General features: G+C 53.8%; 1 protein-coding gene across 1 annotated transcript in view; it reads right to left on the minus strand.

Moving 5' to 3' along the window:
• The window catches only part of Col7a1 (collagen type VII alpha 1 chain), a 47,323-nt gene that overhangs the window by 6,734 nt on the left and 27,026 nt on the right, over positions 1 to 13,563 (minus strand). The window contains exons 65-107 of the mRNA XM_070017714.1: positions 11,027 to 11,062; positions 10,908 to 10,943; positions 10,705 to 10,800; positions 10,584 to 10,619; positions 10,256 to 10,291; positions 10,098 to 10,145; positions 9,749 to 9,784; positions 9,482 to 9,604; positions 9,190 to 9,390; positions 9,055 to 9,090; positions 8,921 to 8,974; positions 8,723 to 8,791; positions 8,605 to 8,649; positions 8,438 to 8,500; positions 8,197 to 8,241; positions 7,334 to 7,369; positions 7,188 to 7,223; positions 6,994 to 7,038; positions 6,536 to 6,568; positions 6,393 to 6,455; positions 6,220 to 6,255; positions 6,057 to 6,137; positions 5,813 to 5,881; positions 5,686 to 5,721; positions 5,554 to 5,595; positions 5,422 to 5,466; positions 5,286 to 5,330; positions 4,485 to 4,520; positions 4,340 to 4,399; positions 4,095 to 4,202; positions 3,352 to 3,423; positions 3,194 to 3,229; positions 3,021 to 3,080; positions 2,879 to 2,923; positions 2,626 to 2,661; positions 2,242 to 2,277; positions 2,115 to 2,171; positions 1,898 to 1,969; positions 1,428 to 1,499; positions 1,205 to 1,240; positions 898 to 978; positions 634 to 687; positions 495 to 548 (exon numbers count right to left, since the gene is read on the minus strand). Of these exons, the coding sequence (XP_069873815.1) occupies positions 495 to 548; positions 634 to 687; positions 898 to 978; positions 1,205 to 1,240; positions 1,428 to 1,499; positions 1,898 to 1,969; positions 2,115 to 2,171; positions 2,242 to 2,277; positions 2,626 to 2,661; positions 2,879 to 2,923; positions 3,021 to 3,080; positions 3,194 to 3,229; positions 3,352 to 3,423; positions 4,095 to 4,202; positions 4,340 to 4,399; positions 4,485 to 4,520; positions 5,286 to 5,330; positions 5,422 to 5,466; positions 5,554 to 5,595; positions 5,686 to 5,721; positions 5,813 to 5,881; positions 6,057 to 6,137; positions 6,220 to 6,255; positions 6,393 to 6,455; positions 6,536 to 6,568; positions 6,994 to 7,038; positions 7,188 to 7,223; positions 7,334 to 7,369; positions 8,197 to 8,241; positions 8,438 to 8,500; positions 8,605 to 8,649; positions 8,723 to 8,791; positions 8,921 to 8,974; positions 9,055 to 9,090; positions 9,190 to 9,390; positions 9,482 to 9,604; positions 9,749 to 9,784; positions 10,098 to 10,145; positions 10,256 to 10,291; positions 10,584 to 10,619; positions 10,705 to 10,800; positions 10,908 to 10,943; positions 11,027 to 11,062 (2,442 nt within the window). The remainder of the gene's footprint in view (positions 1 to 494; positions 549 to 633; positions 688 to 897; positions 979 to 1,204; positions 1,241 to 1,427; positions 1,500 to 1,897; positions 1,970 to 2,114; positions 2,172 to 2,241; positions 2,278 to 2,625; positions 2,662 to 2,878; positions 2,924 to 3,020; positions 3,081 to 3,193; positions 3,230 to 3,351; positions 3,424 to 4,094; positions 4,203 to 4,339; positions 4,400 to 4,484; positions 4,521 to 5,285; positions 5,331 to 5,421; positions 5,467 to 5,553; positions 5,596 to 5,685; positions 5,722 to 5,812; positions 5,882 to 6,056; positions 6,138 to 6,219; positions 6,256 to 6,392; positions 6,456 to 6,535; positions 6,569 to 6,993; positions 7,039 to 7,187; positions 7,224 to 7,333; positions 7,370 to 8,196; positions 8,242 to 8,437; positions 8,501 to 8,604; positions 8,650 to 8,722; positions 8,792 to 8,920; positions 8,975 to 9,054; positions 9,091 to 9,189; positions 9,391 to 9,481; positions 9,605 to 9,748; positions 9,785 to 10,097; positions 10,146 to 10,255; positions 10,292 to 10,583; positions 10,620 to 10,704; positions 10,801 to 10,907; positions 10,944 to 11,026; positions 11,063 to 13,563) is intronic.

Raw genomic sequence — 13,563 nt, forward strand, 5'->3', positions numbered from 1 at the left:
CCGGAAGTGGCACTGTGGCTCAAGTGGTAGAGCACTAGCCTTGAGCTGAAGAGCTGAGGGACAGCGCCCAGGCCCAGAGTTCAGGCCCCATGACCGTACCCAAAAAAAAAAAAAAAGAAAAAAGAGTCTCATGGACTTTCCTGCCAGGGCTGGCTTTGAACCGTGATCCTCAGATCTCAGCCTCCTGTGTAGCTAGGATTAGAGGCATGAGCCACCAGCACCTGGCTCTTTTTTGTCAGTCTTGAGGCTTGAACTCAGGGCCTGGGCACTGTCCCTGAACTCTTCTGTTCAAGGCTAGCACACTACCACTTCGAGCCACAGTTCCACTTCTGGTTTTCTGGTGGTTCACTGGAGATGAGAGTCTCACAGACTTTCCTGCCCAGGCTGGCTTTGAACTGCCATCCTCAAATCTCAGCCTCTGGAGTCGCTGGGATTACAGGTGTGTACCACCAGCAGCCAGCTACCCTTTTATTCTATGCGTGCCCCTCACTCACCAACTCTCCTTTCCGTCCTGCCAGCCCAGGCCGGCCCGGGAGACCAGCTTCTCCCTGTGAACATCAAGTTGAAAGTTAGCCATGGGTTTCGGGCCTCAGAGTCCCCACAGCTCCTTGTCTCCTTTTTCTCCATCTGTACCTTGTCTCCCTTTTCTCCATCAAGGCCGCAGGCTCCCTTTACTCCCCGCTCACCCTGAGGGAGAAAAAAAATGGGGAGAAATTAACTTCCAAACACCTTACTTTCACGAGCCCATGTGCCTAAAACCAACCCTCCGATCTGACCTAGCATCCCACCTTCACCCCCAGATACCTCACACCTAGCCCCAGATCCCTTCCCTTCCCAGACCAGGTCTTCCTGAGCAGACAAACAACAGCAAATGAACAAACCCGGTCCCTTCCCTACCTTAAAGCCCCGGGGACCCATGAAGCCAGGGTCTCCTTTGTCTCCTCGGAAACCGGGGGCTCCGTCCTTTCCTGGGGCTCCCTGGGAGGAAAGAGGTCAATGGTGGACAATCATCACGGAAGACTAGAGGCCCAAGAAGGGCAGGGTTGGCCATGGGGTCGAGGCCACTATAGGTGGTGGACATCATTAGGGGCATTCCTATGGAGATGGAAGTTCTTGGGCCATAGGAAAATACCATGAGCCTGTGGGGGGCCATAAGGTCAAAGGTTACATGGGCAGGACCATCACGGGGATGGAGGCATCTTACCGGGTCACCAGGGATTCCTGCAGCACCAGGCTCCCCCTGTGGGAAACACAAGTTAGTGGGGAAATCCTTCAATGTGACTGCTCCATGCTGGCCTACCTAGGTGACCCCGTGATCGGGGACAGCTTGCACACGGGATCTCTGTGTGACCTTGAACACTCCAGGGTCTAACCAACACACACCCAGGAACAGACAGACGTGAGTGTTTGTCTGGGGTAGGGCTTGCCTTGGGTCCCATGAATCCACGAGCTCCCACTGGTCCAGCCGAGCCCTTGTTGCCAGGTTCTCCTTTGGTGCCCTGTGGGAATGATGGGAGAGGGACAGTCAGGACCCTGACCAGGCTAGTAGGGCGGGAACCAGCCAGGTGGAGGTGGAGCTTGTATGTCACCTCTACTTCCTGTCCCCAGGGGATGTGGAACAGTGGAGTTGAACTGGGGTCATGATGCATGTAAAAACAGCTCATAGCTCACTGGGGGATCGCCAGACTCTTCCCTTTTCTTATGTTGGGCCCCTAACTTCATGTGGAGCACCCCTAAAACCCCACAGATCCTCACAGAGATTCCCCTCCTGTCCTCATCTCAAGGCCGGAGAGTCTTCATGAAAGCCCCCATTTTTTCCAGCCTTCCCTCTGATCCCTAGCGAGTCGGGGTATGTAGCACGTAGAGCACCCCATCCTCTTCCCTTGCCACTTCGTACCTTGTCACCAGGGTCCCCGACATCACCCCGAGATCCTTTGTCACCATCTATGCCCCGAGGTCCTCGTTCACCCTGAGTCGGGGGTCGGAGGCTGAAGTCAGAGGCTGGAGGCCCCTAACTTCTGGGGTTTGGGGGGTGGGGGGCTGGCCAGGGTCCACAGAAGACCTGCCTGCCACTGGAGGGAAACGCAGTTGGCATAGGAATTTGACTCACTCACCGTGTCCCCTTTGGCACCCGGAATTCCCGGAGGCCCCACGATCACAGCCGAGTCACCCTGAGGAGCAGGGAGCCGTCAAAGGAGTTGGGAACGTCCCAGTCTCCTTCTACCCGACAGCCATACTCACCTTGTCACCCTTCAGCCCTGCCACGCCAGCATCACCCTGGTGGGAGGAAGAGTATGAGTCTCATCCAAGCTGGAGACACCTCACTTCTTTTTTTTTCTTTTTTTTAACATTTTGGGACTTGAACTCAGAGCCTGGGTGCTGTCCCTGAGCCTCTTTGTGCTCAAGGCTAGCGCTCTACCGCTTGAGCCACAGCACCACTTCCAATTTTCAGGTGGTTTACTAGAGATAAGACTTTTCTACCCGGGCTGGCTTCAAACCACAATCCTCAGATCTCAGCCTCCTGAGTAGCTAGGATTACAGATGTGAGCCACTGCACCCACTTTAGAGTTATAAGATCCATCCCCACTGCCGTTCATTTCAAAGCCCATTCTCCCACCTTCTTACCTTCTCCCCTCGATCACCCCGGCTGCCGGGTGGCCCCTGTGTGAAAGAAGATGACTGTGAGCTATGGGAGCTTGGGAGAGCCTATTGAGAAGGCAGCAAAGTGGGCATAGGAAGAGAGAGAGGGGAGAATGGGGTATGTGGGGGGGAGGCCAGAGCAGACAAGAACACAAGTTCTGCGGCACACTATAGAGAATCCTAAGGGCCCAAAGGGGACAAGAAGGGGATTGACTTCACACCACACGGTGTGACCCACCGTGAGTCCGCGGGGTCCTTCTTGTCCTGGGTGGCCATCTTCACCCTAGAGAGTGAGATTAGGTTCCCCGACTCAGCCTGGCGATCCAAGGCGAAGCGAGAGCTGTTGTAAGGCTCTCCAGAGGTGGCTTGGGTGTACATACCCGGATGCCTGGCTCTCCACGCTCCCCTCGGGGCCCAGGCGGCCCCACTCCGGGGTCTCCCTGAAGATCAACAGCACATCGGGGATCAGTAAGGGGACTGGGTCGGGGACAGAGGGTCATGGGAGGGCATGACAGGGGCACGGGAGAAGAAGGCCAACCATGGTCCATCTTACCTTGTCTCCTTTGAGTCCAGAGGCCCCAGGGGCTCCCTGTGGGTCAGAACGAACTGAGGACCCTTGAACCCCATACAAGCAGCCCTACAGCCTGACCCTAGTTCCCACCATCATTCCTCATGTGGACAGACTCACAGACATCGGGTGCCTCTACTCACCACTGATCCTGGTGGTCCAGGTGGCCCCAAAGAACCTGGGGGGCCTTCTCTCCCCGGAGGGCCTGCCAGGCCCTATGGGAAAAACAGGATGAAGGAGGCAGAGAGTTCCTTGGGGAGTCTCTATCTCCTCTTCTTCCCCAAGACTGAGGCAAGGCCTGAGTCCCTTCTCCCTCCCCTATGACCACATTCAGGTCTGGTTTTGTTGTTGTTGTTGGCTGTAGGGCTTGAACTCAGGGCCTGGGCACTGGCTCTGAGCTCTTCAGCTCAAGGTGAGCACTTTACCACTTGAGCCACAGTGCCACTTCCAGTTTTCTGGTGGTTTATTGGAGATAAAAGTCTCACAGACTGGGGCTGGGAAGGTGGCTCAATGGTAGAGTGCTTGCCTTGCATGCATGAGGCCCTGGGTTCAATTCCTTAGCACCACATAAGCAAAAAGAAAAAAGCTGGAAGTGGCGCTGTGGCTCAAGTGGTAGAGCGCTAGCCTTGAGCTAGCTGAGGGACAGCACCCAGGCCCAAAGTTCAGGCCCCACAACTGGACCAAAAAAAAAAAAAAGTCTCACAGACTTTCCTGACCAGCCTGATTTTGAACCACAATCCTTAGAACTCAGCTTCCTGAAGAAGTTAGGCTGATAGGCGGGGGCCACCACCAGCCCAGCTCAGATTCAGTTCTTAGTCATTAGGCTTGAACTCTGGGCCTGGGCGCTATCCCACCAAGTTCCCATATGCCATTTTCAGCCCCTTACCCGCTCGCCAACGGGGCCCGGCTGGCCCGTTTCTCCTCGAGGACCTGTCTGACCAGGGAAGCCGACAATACCAGGAGCTCCCGGAGGGCCCGGAGGGCCTGGGTCTCCCTGAAATAAAAAAAATGCAAGGAGCAGCCACTATTAGAAGTCCTTCCCAAGACTTGTCCCAGAATTCCCTCTTCTTCCTGTCACCAGGGGCTGCCCTCCCCATAGCTCTCCTCACTGGTAATAGGACTCAGACTCACCTTCATACCTGGAGGACCAGATAATCCAGGGGGACCTTGGATCCCAACTCCTGGGTCACCCTTTAAAGGCAAAAAGGGGGGTCTTATCAGGGTCACAGAGTCTCAGACCCAGAACCTCAGTAAGGAACCTTCCAGCTCAATGTACCTTGTGACCTTTAAGTCCAGGAGCCCCTTTTTGACCCTAAAATAAATAAATAAATAAATAAATAGCATTTAAGAGGGTAGGATAATAAACAAGGACCCAGAAAGACATGACTCCTGGGTTTTGAGGGCATAGACTGAGGAAAAGTTTCCATGTGACCAGAGATTCATGGTAGTTTAAGGGTGAACACAGGTATAGGGATCCAGATATGTGGGAACAGGTAGCCAAAGGCAGGGGTTCAGATGTGAATGGGTTTATTTGCCCACAATCACATTTCTTTTCTTTTCTGTTTTTTTGTTTGTTTGTTTGTTTTTTGGTTGGTTGTAGGGCCTTAACTCTGGGTGCTGTCCCTCAGCTCTTCAGCTCAAGGCTAGCACTCTACCACTTGAGCCACAGTGCCACTTCCAGCTTTTTCTGCTTATGTGGTGCTGCGGAATCGAACCCAGGGCCTCATGCATGGGAGGTAAGCACTCTATCATGGAGCCACCTTTCCAGCCTTTTCTTTTCTTCTTCTTTTTTTTTTTTGTCTGTTATGGGGCTTGAACTCAGGGCCAGGACTCTGTCCCTGAGCTTTTTTGCTCAAGGCTAGCGATTTACTGCTTTGAACTACAGGGCCACTTCCGGTTTTTGGGTAGTTTATTGGAGATAGGTCTCCTGGACTTTCCTGCCTGGGCTGGCTTTGAACTATGATCCTCAGACCTCAGCCACCTGAGTGGCTGGGATGACAGGTGTGAACCACCAGTGGCCTGGCAAACAATCGAAGTTGTCAAGCCAAGCTTGGACCTGCCCAGACCTCAGACTCACGTCTTCCCCGGGGTCTCCCGGCTCTCCTGCCCGGCCAGCTTCACCCTGTAGAGAAGGCATCAATGAGGGCATCTGGCTTCTCAAGCCTCCTCCTCTCTGCTCAGTGCTCACGCCTCAGTGCGGTTGGCACACTCACCTTCTCGCCCCTTGGCCCTGGCAGTCCCCGGTCTCCTTTGGCCCCCTATAGATGCATGGGAGGGAGGCAACAGAGGCATCGGTCACAGACAGACAGACACTCAAGGAGGGAGAGGCGGGGGGTCACACTCACCGGCTCCCCCAGTAGGCCTCCAGCAAGGTCTCCCGGGGCTCCCTGAGAAGGAAGAGGGCGCAATGGGATTCCTTGGTCCCCCTCTCCCCCACCAATTCTTGGCTCTCCTCCCAGACCTCTGCATTTACTTACCTTCTCTCCTTTTGCTCCAGGAAGCCCAACCACTGCCTGTGAAAAGGGGTCATTTTAGATGGGATGTAGAAACAGGCTGGGGCGGGGGGGGGGGGGGGGGTGTTAAGAGTCAAAGGTCAAAGGTCACCTGTCCAGGGGCCCCTATGGGTCCAGGTTCTCCTTTAGGTCCAACGGGGCCTGGTAGACCTGGAGATCCCTGTGGCAGGGTAACGTGAGGCACTCAAGAGCCATTCTACCATCTTGTCCCCAGCCACCCACTTCTCAAATCTGCCATCTTGTTCCCAGCTACCCACTTCTCAAATCTGCCATCTTGTTCCCAGCCACCCACTTCTCGTATCCAGACGCTACAAGCGTCCCCCAGAACGTGTTACCGGCACCCCGGGGCTTCCTCTTTCTCCATCCTTCCCACTGGTCCCGTCGCGACCTGGGGCTCCTGGCTTCCCAGTTTCCCCCTAAGATGAGAGAGCTCAGGGAAGGAACGGCCTGGCTGACCTTTGACCCCTCTGGAGCCCAGGTCAGATTGTCCAAACTTACCACTTGTCCAGGCAAACCTGGTGACCCCTGAGGACCCTGAAGATGGAAAAGATGTGAGGGTGACACCAGGCCAGGACAAAGGAGGACATGGGGAACATGGGGAACCTGGTTGGGGAGGGCAGGGGGGTGCAGACTGGGAATATGGCATCATTGATGGGGTCACAGCAACTCACCACGAGGCCTGAGGGACCCGGGGGACCAGGCAGTCCCACAGCTCCAGTAGGTCCGGGAAGGCCCTGGAAGCAGAATGAGTTCAGGGCGGTGTGAGCCCCTACCCGTTTCTCTGCGACCCTCCCCCACTTGCCAAGCTACTCACCCGGCCTGGGGGTCCCGTCTCTCCAGGCTCCCCCTGCAAAGAACCCAGAACTGTATGAGCAGAGCCCACATAGATGGGTGCCTGAGTTTCCATCCCAGAAGTGGGCAGATGTTACCCTGGCTGTGAACAGGGGTCAAAGGAGCCACCCCAGCCAGGTGCTGGTGGCTCACACCTGGCATCCTAGGTACTCAGAAAGTTGAGATCTGAGGATCACGGTTCAAAGCCAGCCAGAAAAGGCCATGAAACTATCTCCAATGAGCCATCAGAAAACCGGAAGTGGCACCATGGCTCAATGTGGTAAAGCACTAGCCTTGAAAAAAAAGGATCAAAGATGGCGCCCGAGTCCTGAGTTCAAACCCCATGATCGCAAAAAAAAAGAAAAAAAGAAAAAAAAGAAAAAGGAGCCACCTCCATCGCTGCTCACGTATACCTCCCCTCCCACGTGTGTCCATACCCACCTTCAAGCCAGAAGGTCCCTGGGGTCCTGCAGGACCGGCAAGACCCTAGAGAAAAGTAGCAGCAGGGAATAAAAGTTGGCATTATCTGCTTGAGCCCAGGGATTCACATGAACGAGGCTCAGTTCATCAGCAGTGACCGGTGCCCATTCTACCCTTCCCATACCCCCACCAGGAAATGTTTCCCCATCACTCACTGGGGCACCCGGCGGTCCAGGGTCTCCATGGCCACCCTGTTGGAGACAGTCTGATGAAAGGAGCGCGTCTCACCCCATGGGGGAATCGCTCAGTAAGGCTGGGCAAAGGCTGGGCTTGGGCGAAGCAAGGGTGCTTGGGTACTCACCGCTGGGCCGGGGGCGCCCCTCGGGCCCTGCAGACCCTGCATAGAGAAATGATTGATGACCCTTGATCTAGACTGTGCTTGGGCTTGTTACCACATTCTGGGAACCTGTGCTGAGGAAGCCCTTTTCCACATTCCCAATGTCCCAGGTCCAGATCGCCCCGTATCTGTAGACTGTCCCCACATAGGGGTCTGCACCCACATACATGTGTGCACATGTGCATGCACACACACACACACACACACACAAGAGTAAACCCCTATCAGGTATTATGTACTGGGTCCACACCTGTGCATAGAGGTACAGAATCAATACCCTAAGGAATACACACACACATGCACAAAGACCAAAGTCAGACACACACATGCTCACACACCTACACAAATGCACACACAAAAACCGAAGAAAGATACACATACATGCTCATGCACATCCACACACAAAGAACAAAGACAGACATGCTCACACACATGTACACACAAAGAGCAGACACACACACACATGCTCATACAAAGACCACAGACAGCCGGGCACCAGTGGCTCACGCTTGTCATCCTAGCTACTTAGGAGGCTGAGATCTGAGGATCATGATTCAAAGCCAGGTCAGGCAGGAAAGTCTGTGACTCTTATCTCCAATAAATCACTAAAAAAAAACTGGAAGTGGTGCTGTGGTTCAAGTGGTAGAGCGCTCACCTTGAGCTGAAGAGGGGAGGGCCAGTGCCCAAGCCCAGAGTTCAAGCCCCAGGACTGACAACAACAACAAAAAAGACTACACACACACACATAAATACACACACACACACACACACACACACACACACACACACACACACACACAAAATCCCAGGCTTGGGTCCCCACTCACCTGTTTCCCTTCAGGCCCAGCTATACCACGTTCTCCTGGTAAGCCCTGTAGAGAACAGATTTAAGACCATCCTGCCTTTATACCCCAACCCCAACCTCTCCTCCATCCACCAACCACGACTCTAGACAGCTGAAGGCAGGCCCTGGAGAGTCCCAGGCAGTGCCAGCTTCAGCCCTGAGCAGAGAACCTGTGTAAGAGCCGTCTTCTCACCTGTGCATGGCATAGGGGGGCAAGGACTCACCGGGCTGCCATGGAGACCTCTCTGTCCAGGCTCGCCTTGGTCTCCCTTGATGCCCGGCATGCCCTGCAAGCACAATGTCCCATCCTGAGTCCCTGATTCCTGTCAAGTGTGCCCCACTCTCTAGTAGCCCCCATAGAGGACGAGAAACAGTGGGATGGGGACCTCACCCTGTCTCCTTTGGAGCCTCGGTCACCATCGCTGCCGGGATCCCCCTGAATGGATTAGATGTCAATCAGGCCCTAGTGACATGGAAGGGCGTGGTCCACAGGCCAATCCTACACTGACCTTAGCACCCTTGGGTCCAGGGGGTCCTTGCTTTCCCAAGAGTCCAGGATCTGCCTCATCCGTGGCCACCTGTGAGCACAAGGTCATGGGTGAGAGCGTCAGAGAGGCATGGAGGGCATGGTTGTAGGTCACGAAGGTCATGGAATTTCTAGGGCATGAGCTAAAGGTAGACAGCTCCCCCCCCCCCCCCGTGATTACCTTGGGGCCAGGAGGACCAGGTAGACCCGGGGGGCCAGGAAGGCCATCTCTGCCCTGCAGAAAAGAAAATCTGGTGGCTTGTGTGCGCATGGTTTCAGATCGGCTCCCGCCTTGTGGAGACTCACCCGGCTCACCTGTTCTCCTCGTTCTCCCTTCTCTCCTCGTTCTCCCTGAAATCCAACGGAGAGGTCAGGGTGAGGTCTCCACCACGGATGTCCCACTTCTGGACGCCACGTCCCTGGCCCTTCCAGTCAGCCTCTCAGACTCACCCTTTCTCCTGGCCTTCCTGCCTCTCCTGTAGTCCCAGCCTGGCCAGGGAGCCCAGGAATGCCAGGCTTTCCGGGTTCCCCAGCAAGGCCGGGAGGTCCTGGGGGTCCCCTCTCTCCGAAAGCCAGGCCAGGAGGCCCCTGGGGGCCAGGGGCTCCCTGATCGCCCTTCAGCCCCCGTTCACCAGGAAAACCAATGGAGCCCTGAAGAAAGCAGAACGAATGGATGAGTGGAATGAATGCCAGGGGGCTGAATAACCCCACCCTCCACAGGCCAAACAGCCCACTCGCTCACATCTTTGCCTGGCAGACCCGGCTCGCCTGGGTTTCCCTTGGGACCACGATGTCGTTCCGGTACAGGCAGGAAACTTCCAGAACTCTCATCCCAGGTCTCCACGATCTCCCTCAGAGCAGAGGCCTGACGAGTAGTGAGAGGACAGAGGAATGGGATTCTAGTCACGTACTCCTCCGGGGAGGGGGGGGGGCTTATGGGTGCCAGTTGCTTCCCCTCCCCCCACGGAGCCCCTATCTGCTCCTCACCCCAGCAACTTCAATAACTCACCTTGATGCCAACTGTTTCCAGCCACCGCTCTACATTCTGGGGATACAAGGATGGTGAATGGGTGCCCACGAAAGAAAAGCCCCTGCCTCCCAGAAACAGACTTCATTTCACACCCTCTTGTCCAGCACCTTCCTTGGCCCTCTGCTGAAGTTGGGGTTGAGGCCGCTAGCAGCCTCCCCAGCATGCCCCCCCAATACACACTCAGGTTCCTGTGAGTAAGGCTCTACGGGAATCCCAGTGGGACAAGGAATGGGGCACAGAGGAGTCCGCGGGAGGGGAATGGGCTGGACAGGTAGCTCCCAGGGACATGCAGATTCCCATGAAGGACCAGGTTCCAGGGCTGGCTCACCGCCACGCTCCCAGGTTCTCCTCTAAGACCGCGTTCCCCACGAAGGCCCTGGAAAGATCAAATGATGGGCCACAAGACCCAGTTGGGGAGGTGGGGGGTGGGTAACACAAGGGGTTACTATGGCAACCTGGATAAGTATAAAAGATGGGAGGCCTCACCTGTTCCCCTTTGGATCCAGTCTCGCCACGGTCACCCTGAAGGCAAAGAATAATCAGAGAAGGACTGGGAAGGTACAGTGCTTGCCTAGCATGCATGAAGCCCCAGGTTCGAGTCCTCAGTACCACATATACATAGAAAAGACCGGAAGCAGTGCTGTGACTCAAATGGTAGAGTTCTAGCCTTGAGCAAAAAAAAGCTCAGGGACAGTGTCCAGGCCCTGAGTTCAAGCCCCAGGACCGGACAAAAAAAAAAAAAAAAGAATCAGAGGAAAAAGTGTCCACAGACCTTTATCTACCATACCCCCTCATCTAATATTTACACACTTACCTTGGGACCTATGTTTCCTGGGACGCCGGGAAAGCCCTGAGATAGGACAGAAGGGAAAAGGGTCACACAGGATTATGGTACCCCACTGTATCTTCCGACTGGAACTACTCTGGCCACTCACCTGGCCAGGAGGGCCAACCTGTCCTGGGACACCCGGAGGGCCCTGGAGGCCAGGGCTACCGGGCGCTCCACGCTCTCCTTTGGGGCCTTCGTGACCCTGTGGAGGATGTGGTAGGTATCAGGTCGGCATCACCAGAGACCCAAGGAAGAATGCAGTCAACTCATGGGGTCAAGATTGGGGGTCAAAAAATTCTGGCCACTCACTTCTCTCCCAGGGGCACCTGGATCTCCCTTCTCTCCCTAAGGAAGACAAAGGCTATTTTTTTTAAAAAGACACAGCCTAAGCCAAGGCCAAGAATAGATCCCAGGGGAGGGGATTTTACCTTTCTCCCATCTTCTCCAGGGTCTCCAGGCTCTCCCTGTGGGCAGAGGACTTGTATCATCTCAAAAGGTTATTGGTGTCTGGCTGTAAGATATTGTCTTGATAGATTTTGGATGACTATGATCAAAGATCTGTGCTTTAGAGTTCCATGGCTCTGCATGAGCTATTTGCATGTCTGCTAGTGTGCCTACATGGGCCTGCTCACCTCCACGTATACCTGCACAAGCCCTGCCTACCTCTGGTTCTCTAGATCTGATTCCAAATTCATGTGTCTTTGGGATGGTATATATAAATGTGTGCAGCTGTGTGCCTTAGCTTTTTTTTTTTTTTTTTTTTGGGTCAGTCGTGGGGCTTGAACTCTGGGCCTGAGCTCTGTCCCTCAGCTCTTCAGCTCAAGGCTAGTTCTCTACCACTTGAGACACAGTGCCACTACCAGTTTTCTAGTCGTTTATTGGAGATAAGAGTTTCACAGACTTCCCTGCCTGGGCTGGCTTTGAACCATGATCCTCAGATCTCAGCCTCCTGAGTAGCTAGGATTGCAGGCATAAGCCACTGGTGCCTGGCGTGTCTTAGCTTTTGAACTTGTGTGGGTCTGGGAAGGTAACTGTGTGTCAGCCGGTCTGCACATCCTAGCCTAGTAATGAGCATTTTTGGGGGGTGGGAGGGTTGCCGGTCTTGGGGCTTGAACTTAAGGCCTGGTGCTGTCCCTGAGCTTTTTTTGCTCAAAGCTAGCACTCTACCACTTGAGCCACAGTGCCACTTCTAGCTTTTTGTGTGTGTATGGTGCTGAGGAATTGAACTTGGGGCTACATACATCTTAGGTGAGCACTCTACCACTAAGCCACATTCTCAGCCCTGAGCATGGGTTTCAAACAAGCCTGCCCCGGTCCCAGTGCCTATATGTGCCTGGCATTATTTTTCCTGCAAGTCTTGCATGTGTTTCAAGGTGCACAGTCATATGTGGGTAGGTAACTATGGATATAAATGCATATGGTAGTGTTGGGCGCTCATGGCTGATGCCTGTAATCCTAGCTACTCAGGAGGCTGAGATCTGAGGATTGTAGTTAGAAGCCACCCTGGGTAGAAAAGTCTGTTCGAGTCTTATGTCCCATGAACCACAAAAAAGAAAACCCTGAAATGGTGGTATGGTTCAAACAGTGGCATGTCAATCTTTAGGGAAAAAGCCCAGACTCTGAGTTCAAGCCTCAGTTCTGGGCCCCCAATTTTTTTTTTATTTTGTTTGGGTTTTTTTTTAACTGTATTTTTTTTTTTTTGTCTTTTCTTTTTTGGTACTGGGGATCGAACCCAGGATGTTACACTTGCTAGGCAAGAGCTTTGCCACTGAGCTACATCCCAGCCCCCCCATTTTTTTTTTAAAGCATATGCCAGCACATTTCCAACTGTGTCACACAGCAAAGCCTACGTCACATGAGCAGTCCAGAGTCCAAGTGGCACATAGATGAGTCTGAGTGGCAGCGTCCATGTGTCAACTTGTCTCCACAAGCTGTTGAATGTGGCTTCCTGTCAGCATGACCGCACCTCTCAACCAGTGTGTGTGGCTCTCTGCCCGAACCTATGGCTGCAGGTTATCTTGGCACATGTAGGCCATCCAGACACAAGCTGGCCTATCGACCTAACATAAATGTGTGCAAAGCGGCCTGCGTATGCACCCAGAATCACCTTTCAGATGCATCTGCATCTCTTGGCTAGGTTTGCACATGTCAATGTATGCATATGTATAGGCATATGTGTATATGTGTACATATATATATATATATGCATTTATTTGTCTATATGTCTTGTGTGTTGTCTGCAGCTGGGCTGCATGAACCTATTAGTGGATTTTTGTTGTTGTTGTTTTGTTTGTGTCGGTCGTGGGGATTGAACTCTGGGCCTAGGCACTGTAACTCAGCTCTTAAGTGCAAGGCTGGCGCTCTGCCACTTGAGCCACAGTGCCACTTCTGGTTTTCAGGTGGTTTATTGGAGATAATAGTCTCATGGAGGGGCTGGGAAGGTGGCTCAGTGGTAGAGCGCTTGCCTTCCATGCATGAGACCCTGGGTTCGATTCCTCAGCACCACATAAGCAGAAAAAAAAAGCCGGAAGTGGTACTATGGCTCAAGTGGTAGCATGCTAGCCTTGAGCTGAAAAGCTGAGGGACAGGGCCCAGGCCCAGAGTTCAGGCTCCACGACCGGACCCAAAAAAAAAGGAGTCTCATGGATTTGCTTACCTGAGCTGGCCTCAGAGCCACGATCTTCAGATCTCAGCCTCCTGAGTAGCTAGAATTATAGGCATGAGCCACCAGCATCCTGCTCCAATTTTTTTTCTTTGCCCATCATGGGGCTTGAACCCAGTACTGTAAGAGCTCTTTTGCTCAAGGCTAACACTTTACCATTTGAGGCACAGCACTACTTGCACTTTTTGAGTGGTTCATTGGAGAGTCTCACGGGGACTTTGCAGTCTAGGCTGGCCTTGAACCGTGATTCTCAGATCTCAGACTCCCAAGTAGCTTAGGATGACAGGTGTGAGCCACCAGTGC

The sequence above is a fragment of the Dipodomys merriami genome, unplaced genomic scaffold (genome assembly GCF_024711535.1).
Source record: "Dipodomys merriami isolate MVZ:Mamm:240054 unplaced genomic scaffold, mDipMer1.0.p SCAF_125, whole genome shotgun sequence".
Taxonomy (NCBI): domain Eukaryota; kingdom Metazoa; phylum Chordata; class Mammalia; order Rodentia; family Heteromyidae; genus Dipodomys; species Dipodomys merriami.